At 37.3% G+C, this 11347-nt stretch overlaps 1 protein-coding gene across 1 annotated transcript; it reads left to right on the forward strand.

Moving 5' to 3' along the window:
• The first annotated feature begins 267 nt into the window (after nucleotides 1-267).
• Nucleotides 268-9896, forward strand: LOC140162584 (dehydrogenase/reductase SDR family member 11-like). Its single transcript, XM_072185845.1, has 7 exons — nucleotides 268-489; nucleotides 2299-2508; nucleotides 4037-4131; nucleotides 6212-6341; nucleotides 6987-7070; nucleotides 8563-8631; nucleotides 9684-9896. Exons 1-7 carry the CDS (start codon nucleotides 355-357, stop codon nucleotides 9723-9725), a joined length of 765 nt encoding a protein of 254 aa, XP_072041946.1. The 5' UTR covers nucleotides 268-354; the 3' UTR covers nucleotides 9726-9896.
• Nucleotides 9897-11347: the final 1451 nt, after the last annotated feature.

The raw sequence follows: 11347 nt of genomic DNA on the forward strand, positions 1-11347 counted from the left end.
TAATATTGGCCGGTTATTTTTCACACAGCGACGTTAACTAGACAATTACCCATACTTATTTGTAGAGGTTACGCGTCAATGTGTATTGTGTATAGGAAAACGGACAGTAAGTGCAGTATGCAACTAATGTTTATGAAACATGTTCTTTATCCATGGCGTTGTCTTTTTAAACACAGTTCTTGTTAATATTGATATTGTTCACTGACCCTGTTATCCAGGATTTTGACAGGTCAAACTACATTGCAAACAAGTTAGAAACAAGCTAGTGTCACATTGCATTACATGTACTATTGTACGAAATCATAATCGTGTACATATATAGAGAGATTTTTTCGATAAAATTTACTGTGCAAAATGTCAGATCGTTGGGTAGGTAGAGTGGCTCTGGTGACTGGTGCATCTGCTGGTATTGGTGCTGCTATTGCCAAAAAATTCGCTCAGTTGGGATTGAAAGTCGTCGGATGTGCCAGAAATATTGACAAGATCAAGGTAGGCTTATTCTTATCTCAGAGCCTATAATATATGGTATAGTAAGTTTGGCGTAACACCATCATAAGGACAAGCTGCTGTTGTTTCTGAGAATAATTTACACACTGTCATACGTTTAAGAATAACATTTAATAAACATGTTAACCAAATGACTCTTAACTGACTTTAAAGCCATATTATAACATTTGCTGAGGAGAACGCCCTCAATATTTTTTTTCAAAATTCTGTTTTTACATGATTATATTGTACTTTATTAAACTAACATACCCTGCAAAAATCAAGACTATAGGTGCTGTAGTTTTGTCAAAATCCGAGATTTTGAATAAAACGCTGGAACCGTCGTTTTATTATTACGATGGAAATATTAGTCGAACGCGTACACGATAATTCATAACACATAGCGTGCGGGACGGATATACACATCAAAGGATAGTACCGTAACACAACCGACGGAGTGATACACATTGGCGACATCGGCGCTGCTAGTAAATTCCAATTTTCTTTGCTTTACCTTAGTTGTTCGGCACAAAATTAAAAGGGGACATATCTGATAATAAAAGCTAACATTTTATGGCAAAGAAACCCTATTAAATCTATTTTGTATGGAAATGTTATAATATGGCTTTAATCTCCATTCTCATTATTTTGTACAATGTGACTTCTTTTTGTGCTAAAAAGTCACATAAAATATGTCCTGTCCTTTGAAAGTGCATATGACTCGATTTTTGTTGTCATTTTCAAATAAACCTGGCTACAGCTCGATGAAAGTATACACCTTGTTCACTAAAGTCAAATTTAGTATTTTGTTTTATAAAGTGTTAATCAGAAAACAAATTAGTTGGTGTTATTTAGACGGATAGGTTTTCATTTAAAGGGGCATTACGTGATCCACACCATCATCCCCCTACTTTTCTGAGAAAAAAAAAAGAAAAGAAAAAAAGTTGAGATTTTTATACCTTTTTTTAAAATAGGTATCGTGAAATTGCAATACATTCTGGTACACCAGAAAGAAATTACAACATATTATCTATAATGGAGCAGTGTAACGCACTTAATCATGCATAACTGGCAAACCCAAACTATGAATCAACTGAAATTTTGGGAATAAGCCTTTTTCGCAGTGGCGGTGCCACTAATTTTTTCCAGGGAGGGGGGGGGCATTGAGGGGTAAAGTGAATTTCAGGGGGGACAAAATCAACAACTTTTGTGTAAAATGACCGCAAAAAGACAACATTTTCGTAATTTTGGGTGTTTACTGGGGGGGCAGGGGCAAGCGTTCTGACTGGGGGGGGCATTTGCCCCCTCATGTCCCCCGTGGCTTTTTCGTGAATATTTACTGACAAATGTCATAAAAGAAGCATGCTACGATCAAGAAATAATCCTTTAAAATGTCTTGTGATTATTTTTTAAACTATACCGCTCGATGAAAGTACGCACCTGATTCACTAATGTCAAGCTAACTGTATTATTCATAAAATTGCAATATCTATAAAAATGTTAATCAGAAAAAAACCGTTTGGTACTAGGATAGGTTTTCAATTAATATGTTCCAGTTTTAGATGGTATATACGTAAACTATTGTGATTTGAATGGTCTTTCATTTAGATGGATTGAATGAAATTCATTTTCCATTTGTCCATGTACGCGACGTTGTTGTTGATGTAGTATTGGTACTTTTTTGTTTGAGGTGTTCGTGCCTGTTAGTGGCTACTGTGGTAGTGGTGGTGATTTGGTAAGTTATTTTGTTTATCTATTTATCATATTTATTTGCTCATTTTATTATTATATTTCTTTATTTATTTATTACAGGCGATTGGAGATGAATTGCAGAAGTTCAAAGCATCTGGTTCCGTCCATGCCATTAAATGTGATGTAACCCAAGAGAAAGAAATCCTGTCTATGTTCAAGGAAATCAAAGAGAAATATGGCGGAGTTGATGTGTGTGTTAATAACGCAGGCGTTAATCATACAACATCTATCATAGATGGAAAGACAGAGGACTGGAAACATATATATGAGGTTGTCGTCATTCATCATTATCATCATTATCATCATCATCATCATCATCATCATCATCATCATCATCATCATCATCATGCATCAACCTCCTCTTCCTCCTCTTCGTTATGGCCCTCCTCATCTTCCTCCTCCTCCTCCCTCCTCCTCCCCTCCTCATCGTCATAATCATCATCATCATCGTCGTCATCGTCAACAAATAACAATAAACGCCAACAAATAACAACAAACAACAATAAACAATAACAACAAACACGAATAAATAACAACAACAAACACCAACAAATAACAACAACAATTACCAACAAATATTAACAAGAAACACCAACAAATAACAACAAGAAACACCAACAAATAACAACAAGAAAAACCAACAAATAACAACAACAAACACTAACTAATAACAACAAAAACACCAACAACAAACTCCAACATCACCAACATTAACACTTTAACACCCAACAACATCAACACCTGACAACAATAACACAAATCAACAACAACAGCAACAATATTTTAGAATGAAAGTTCATCTGTGTTGGTAGTAAACATAATTTAGAGGTTTAAACCTTTGATCACAACACAAAAATTTGCGTACATATAGCAACAATATTTATGATCATCGTCATGTTACAGGGTGTTGCTATCACATAGAGCAAAAACATTGTGCAAGTGAAAAGCGCCCTCTTCGGCAATTAGAAAATACTATTGTGACATGATGCTTACATCAACGTCAAGGGCGCAGTCATAGCTTTCAAATGCCGTTTGTAATGTTTAATTTGCTTGTTTTAAGCTCAAGATATGTTTAGTTAACAACTAAAGGGTAAAATCACAATTGTGCCACTTTTACTATGGAAGAGGGCTGTACATGTAAGTCAATGTTAGAATCAAATTTACCATGTGTTCCTTCGTGAAATCAAAAGAATGCATCGATTACACATCAATACAATCATGTACAAGATTGTTTTATTGTTTTTACTGTTTTATCATGATACATGTATAATGATTATCTTTTTCCACTTGAAACAGATTAAAGATAAATAAATATTTCACATTCTGCTTTAAAATTAAATACATTTACATGTCAGTGATTTTATCATGGTAATACTGTTCTCTTTATCACTCAAGACATGTCAAAAGACAAACAAATATTGCACACTCTGTTGTAAAATTAAAATCGTGTCAACGAAATATTGCATATCGTATACGCTAGAAATTTTACTGAGCAATTATTACATAATCATTTCTAATCCTACAAATGAATGTTCTTTTATTAACTGTACTGTAAAGGTATTTGGATATAACATGCTATTCAAAATTCAAAAGTGGCACAAAAGGGTTTTCATACATTTATGTTTAATGAAGCAGATCTCTGGATTGCCGAAACCAAAATGAATGAAACAAACGGTATTTGAAAGTCAGGACTGCTATGTCTGAGCAGTATTTACTAATTGCCAAAGATGGCGCTTTCCACTTGCACAATTTTGTTTGAGACAGGCTGTAAAAGTAACACTGTGCTGCTTTTCTTTAGGTCAATGTTTTGGCACTGTCAGTATGCACAAGAGAAGCTGTCAAGTCTATGAGAGAAAGGAATGTGGATGATGGACATATCATTCATATAAATAGGTAGGTCTATAATTAAGACAACAAGTCATATTTTAAATTAATTTCAGACCTATGTAAATTAAAAAAAGAAAAGAAAAAAGCGCAGTGATTTATAGTGCGCTACGCACAGGCACAACGCCTTGTCGTTGATCCACAAGCCTCAGCACACTTTACGGGTTGTCGCTGACCACTACGGCCCCACATCATTCCATAAACCATTTAGCAACAACACAGGGACTTTGCAGCACACCCTATACATTCCACAAATGACCATCGCAACTAGGATCAGCTCCCCGAGTTTCGTACGGGATTCAACGAGACAACTAGCAGTAAGTTCTTTGTCCAAGGGAATTTCACGCTAACTCAATTTTTTCACGTGAGCGTACTAGCTACCACCAGGGTTGGAACCCGCAAACTCTCGCACCATAGTCGAACGCCTTATTGATTGAGCCAGCTTGACTGTTATTTAAAAAGCCCGAAAAAGAAATATTCGTATTTCAGTTGACAGGACACTACAGGACACGGTTGTTTGATGGGATCATTTATTATTTCTTTTAACAAAACATTATATATTATTATTCAATTCTAGACCTGAATAATACCAACAGGCATGACACTAATAAACTGTATATACGCATATATTTTGTAGCAATTTTTAACATAGATTTTCGTTTCTATATCAAATTATTCATCTATTTCTGGTTTTTTTTTGTAATTTTAATTCAATAAACTGTACACTTTTGTGCAAATTAAAGGCGCTATTTACATATATTTTAAATTTGAAATACCTTACATTTCATAATAAAAAGTTTCTTGAAAATTCCCTTGTCATTTGTTAGTCTTTTTGCTGATGTTCTAATACCATTTAACAAGTGTCTACCCCTTGTAAAGATGCAAACAAGATTTTAGATAAATAGCGCCATCATTGTTCAACTTTTCTTAAAAATGACTCAGTTTGACATGCTATCAAACAACCGTGAAGAAACAAGGTTTTAAGTTCTTTATTTTCATTGATTCGACAAGATGGAAGCAAGTAGGCCTCTAATATTAGGATTTTATTTAATAGACCAGTTTCTCCTGCCGGAAGTTTTGCCGTCAATTCGAGCGCCATTTTAGAAACTATATTCAGGCGAACGTTAAATTAAGATCACACGCACACACACATAATTAACCATAGTTAAGAAATAATGTGCAACCATGAGGCTTGACAGATTTTTAATGTGCGCGCCAATGTTACTTTTCGTTGCATCATTTGGGATTTGTCTGTTAATTAGTCCACCCAGTATTAGGTGATTCATTACCTGCATGGGTCTTACACAAATGGGGCAAAGGTCATATTTCAAGCTTATTGTATAGCATACTTAGCTGTTATATATCGTTTATAGAGAGATGAAACAGGACTTTGGAGTGTAAAGTGCGAAGGGTAATATTGGTCTTGCCATCGTTTGAAGTCCTATCTTCAAACCCACATCAGCATTTTGCCAATGATAAAACATGTGATAATCACATAATTATGTAAACAATATAATTATTATTTTTATATTCAAAATATTTTTCAATGTTGCACCATACCGTATTCTAATGGCCTGCTTTTTTAGGACAAAAACATTATATGTAAATGTTGATGCTCTACGAGATTGATTGGTTTCTCATTTGTTCAGAGTCGTAGATTTCTTTTTGACATGGGGGACGGGGTTTGAAAATAATTCTTGAAGTATAGGGAATCCAGCACCTTTTGGCGACAGAATAAGCTTATGGTACAAAATTTTGCTATATTGAAGCTAAACTGGTGAATATGGTGCAAAAGTGGAATAAATTCGCGCGACCCGCTCAAAAATGGCCACTTTTGGGGCTAAAATGGCCAAATATATAATTTGGCCAGAAACCAACAGGCAGGCGTCAACATTGGGGGATGATTGTATGGACCATCCCCTTGGCAAAATATTGAGCGGAAATTACCCCCCCCATCCCCGGGATTTACGCCTATGCATTTGTTTGTTTGTCTTGGTGCTTATATGTGTTTGTTTATTTGTTTTCCTTTTATTTTGTTTCTTCCTGCCTAACAATGTTAATTTTCTTTCATCGTAAAATTATACACTAGTTTTTTAGGTCACAAGGTTACATCTAGAAGTGCTAGTCATGTTTATAGTGCTAGTAAATATGCAGTGACTGCCCTAACAGAAGGTGTACGGCAAGAATTACGGGAAATTAAATCTCATATTAGAGTCACGGTAAGTATTAGTCTACTTTTACTGTAACTACTTCAACTACTATCAATGGCGTGCGCAGTTTTCCGAAAGTTTGGGCAGGGGTGGCCGGAGGCAGTGGCGTAGCTGCAATTGCCTCCCAGGCAAAAATTGCCTGAAAAAAGAGGATGAGGGCCCCCCAGAGAGAGGAAAAAGAGAGGAGAGAGAGGGGGAGAGGAGGCCGGGAAAGAGAGATGGGGAATCCATACGATATGCAATACCAATATGCAATGATTATCAATAAGCCTGGCAAAATCGTCTTTTTGGGCCCACGCCCCCCCAAGTGGGAAATTTGGTGGATTTGGGGCCCTGGAAAAAAATCCCAGCTACGCCGCTGGGCGGAGGTTGCACGGATCTCGATTAACACGACTGCTCAAAAATGTTCGGCAAAAGTGGGAGAGGGGCCGTTCCCCCTTGCGAACGCCATTGACCACTATTATTACTATAATTGCTATTACTCCCTTATTACTACCTATCACCCCGGCGCTGCTACTACTACTACCTCGTCCACTACTACGTCTAATTGGCTCAAAATACATACAATTGATCATTCATAGCTAAATATATTGGGTATGTCTGTTTTATTTTTATTTTTTTGGTACATTCTATTGATTGATTCATTCATTTCAGAGCATTTCTCCGGGACTTGTCAAAACTGAATTTGCATATCGAGCTTACGGCCAGGAGGCGGGTCAGAAATTTTACGAAACACTTGTGAGTAAACATGGTAAAGAGAAAATAATTATGACCAAACTTAAATAATGAACGCTATTTTTTCACTTTAATATTCTACTATGAACAAAATGGTGCATTTATTTCCAAATATAGATCAAAAACATTCATATTTTTAAACATCCCTGAAAACAAAAAATATATGCTGGTCAACGGTTGTCTACCTTGGTCTGTCGGGGTGATTTCTGTGGGCTTCAAATTTTCAGGGGATTCGGGTAGTGATTTGGATTTTAGTGTGTTGTTTATAATTATCATGCTTTTGTTCATTATACGTATCAAGTGTAATTGCTTTATAATGTTTCTAATGTGTTTTCTATAATTAATTTGTATTGGTTGTATTATGCCTTATAGAATATGTACTTTTGTAGTTTTTGCATAATGTATTACTATAGTAAGTTTAGTTCTCTGTTCAGCGCATTGAGGTCTGGCATAATGCGCTTTATAAATTTCTTTATTTATTTTTATTTATTTATTTATATTTTAAATGCTTTAAAACTCATTTGGCAAGTTATAAATCGCTAAAATAACCTAAATGTCGAATTAGGAAAACGTTTTAAAGCATATATCAAAAACATGTTTTTATAATGATGTCAAAATGTTATTGTAAAATATTTGTTTCACAAACGTTTTTAAGACATCTTTTGTCAACACTTAAATAACATTCATTCTGTTGTAATGTTTTATGGCAACCTTTAAAAATCTTTTTACAACATTTATTGTTACTCGACTTTAAACGTTTTGCAAACTTTTTTGCGGCCTTTTGAAAACGTGATGGATATACTTATAGACATAATATATGAAGATTACACCAGAAAAAAAGAGCCAAGCTTGTAATCTACAGCTTTTAATTTTAACACGTGGCCTACATTTTATTGCAACTAATTGACCTTTTCGGTAAATCCCATAAGTCTTTGCGGGAGACCTGTGATGTCGTCATGCCGATGCGCACATCGTTACTGCGCATTTTGAAATTCGCAGTTGCAATGCTCACTAAACGATGTGCGCATCGGCGTAACGTCAAATGACGACATCTGAGGTCTACCTGCAAAGGGTTATGGGATTTACCGAAAAGGGCAATTTACCTTTTTGGTAAATCCCACAAGATTTGCGTTCAATGGACCCCTGATGTCGCCACGCCGATGCGCACATCGTTACTGTGCATTTCATGACATTGTAATTCGCAGTAACGATGTTCGCTAAACGATGTATCGGCGTGACGTCAGGTGACGACATCAGGGGTTCTAACGCAAAGGATTATGGGATTCACCGAAAACTAAGGGGGAATTTTTACACTTCTTCCACTACTGTCTTTATTTACTTTATAGGTCTCATATTGAGGGATAATACCTTTTTTTGCAATAGCTGCCCTTTCAAAAGTTGGTAGTTTTCGTATTCTATATTGTATCTAAAACTTTTACACCTGGCAGCTATGGTTAACTTGCACTATTCACCCTCGACATTTGCTTGTTTACAGAGCGGTCTCCAAGCAGATGATATTGTGGACGCAGTGGTTTACGCCCTACAAGCACCACCTCATGTACAGGTGAGATTCTGTTTATTCCTGTAGTATGTGATTTGGACCTTATTAAAATGTTAAAATACGATAGGCGTGTAAAACCGATACCTAAGAAAATAAATCACAACTTTTAATTTGGGTCAAATAGAAATCAAACTATATGAGCAAATCCCACACACATTCCCCACCACCCCATACGCACCCACTCGCCAATTTGCAGTAACGTCCGCGGTTGGAAAGTTTTACAAAAAACATCTGCGCTTGCCAGCAAGCACATACGCCCCTGTTCACCCCCACATTCACCCTCACACACCCCACTCACTCAACACAATACACATTGATGACGATATTACCACTATTAGTTTTCCAAAACCCGAAATGAATTTTATATCATGTATATTAAGTATTATCTAACATGATTTAACAGTGGCGTAACTTTGGGTCAGGGTGCCCAGGGCGAAAGTAGATCGGGTGCCCCTCACCAAGGGTGTGCATGGTGCAGAGCTAATCAATGTTGGCATTGAAAGCCATACATACCATCCGAATGCAAATAGTGTTTCAGATCAAATTTATTTCATTTTTCAATGAATTTCATGTTAATAAAAAAAGTTTTCGTCTTCGCCAATGTCTTAACTTTTGATCATTCGCCACTAGCGGCAGTGACGTAGCTAGGCGGTTTTGGCACCCTGGCGCAAGATTCAAATACACCCTCTTCCTATAACAATTGCCGGGGGGGATGGGCACGAAAATATATCTAAAATACCACTAATTTGGTATAATCAAGTTAATTTTTCAAATTACATTCATGTTGTAATTCCCGCGGAGCGCGCGAATATTTTGTGTTGAAGCTTATTAGGGGTACCGGATGGGGGCACCCAAATGAAGAGTAATGCTATGCATGGTGGATAAGGTTTCCACTTCTGTCATATAACAAAGTATTATCGTGTCGAAATGATATCCAGGCCTGAGTGCCCCCTTAGCCCGGGTGCCCGGAGGCTCGGCCCCCAGAGCGCATAGGAGTTACGCCACTGTGATTTAAATGTTAAGTAAATTCGTATTTTTGTGTGGTATTATTTCAGGTTCACGATATTCTGATTCGTCCAGTGGAACAAGAATTATAAGTGAATGATTAACAAAGAGTGCGACCTGGAAAAATGCACCACTGTCTCAGCTTAAAGAAAAAAAGAACAATGAATAATGATAATGGAGTTTTTGTCCACAGAGCGGTCTCTGTGGTTAGATTTCTAGCTTCCTAATTATTTTGGATACAATATACATTCCTCATTCTGTCATCGGCGGCGGAACCGGGGGGGGGGGGAGGAGGGTGGATGGAATGTACAGTTATACAAGAAACAGTATCACGATGATATATATATATATATAGAGAGAGAGAGAAAAATAAAAATGTAAACAGAAAATGCAATTGATGAGAGAGGTTGTTTATGCGAATCTTGTTATTCTTCGGTATAATGACATTAGATAATAGATACATTGATTGGAAAACATGTAACATACTGTATAAAGGAACAAATAATTTTATGTTTTGATGGGAATGTTGCATATGTGCATAAAGTTGCAAATCACAAGGATACAAAGTAATACACCAAACTATTTTTGAAACTACTACAATTAAACAAAGTTAAAAATATTATGTGCGGTAATAAAGTACAACGAATAGAACATAAAGTTGCTTTGAATCTGAATGGATGATATATTTGTTTGGAAAATAAATATATTTACAGTAAAAGGTACAAGTTGATGATAATTGGACGGTTAGGGTGGTAAATGGCTGCATGATGCGCACTTCCAACCTTTGCTTTGCTCTCCTTACCTAACCCCTCTTTCTCCCTGCATGCCCTTGCCTTTCTCCTGCATGCTGCTTACCCGTTGCTTTGCTTTGATTTGCTATTCTTACTATACTTAAGGTTGTAGACGCAGGAGGCAATTCCATCAGTCCTCCTGTTCCTAATCGCCTCTCTGTAGTTACCAACCCCACGTTCTCGAAGATTGCATGTCAATCGCGGATCACCTGTTACGGCTTTGCCTTGCGGCATAGTTAACAGACGGGGGCTCTGGGGGCAATAGCCTATGGCCTGAAAGGTTGCTGGAGCAGTCTGGAAGGCTATAGAATATTGCTTACAGGAAGGAAAACCGAACAAACCCATAGGGGCCCCACGTGTATAGTATGTGCCCAGTATGTAAAGCAGGTCAACACTCTTACGAGTAAAATCCTACCATGAAAGTCGACCCCCCGTTAAGGCCGGAGTTCCGGTGGCTGCTCGTCGGCAACAGAGCGGCAGGGGTGCTAAGAATCCGCCGGATGATTGGTTGCCAATTCCACAGGTACAGCCAGAGGAAGAAACAAGGAAGACAACAAGGATCAGCGTAAGTAGCCGGAAGTTGACAAAATGCCAAAATGTGACAAAAGCCACAGCTGAGCAGGCCTCAAATACAAGGAGCCGCACTGTGACAAATACATTTCTTTGTAAGCCAATAGTGACAAAGACTGCTGTGGAGGAACCTACAAAGAAAAGGAGCTCCAGTGGTATTAATATAGGAACCTTGAATGTCAGGACGCTTAGGACGGAAGGTCATTGGGAAATCCTCCTTGATGAGGTTAGAAGATTTGGTCTTGACATCCTTGGACTCTGCGAAACACACCTGACAGAATCCGAGACACTCCTCAACAAAGATGAATACACCACCCTTTTAGCAGGTAGGAAAGATGGCATTGGAAGAGAAG

Source organism: Amphiura filiformis, chromosome 10, assembly GCF_039555335.1.
Source record: "Amphiura filiformis chromosome 10, Afil_fr2py, whole genome shotgun sequence".
Classification (NCBI taxonomy): Eukaryota; Metazoa; Echinodermata; class Ophiuroidea; order Amphilepidida; family Amphiuridae; genus Amphiura; species Amphiura filiformis.

Coding starts and splice junctions, on each gene's coding strand:
- LOC140162584 (XM_072185845.1), top strand. CDS start 355: ATGTCAGATCGTTGGGTAGGTAGAGTGGCTCTGGTGACTGGTGCATCT. Junction 490..2,298: donor GAAATATTGACAAGATCAAG/GTAGGCTTATTC, acceptor TATTTATTACAG/GCGATTGGAGATGAATTGCA. Junction 7,071..8,562: donor AGAAATTTTACGAAACACTT/GTGAGTAAACAT, acceptor GCTTGTTTACAG/AGCGGTCTCCAAGCAGATGA.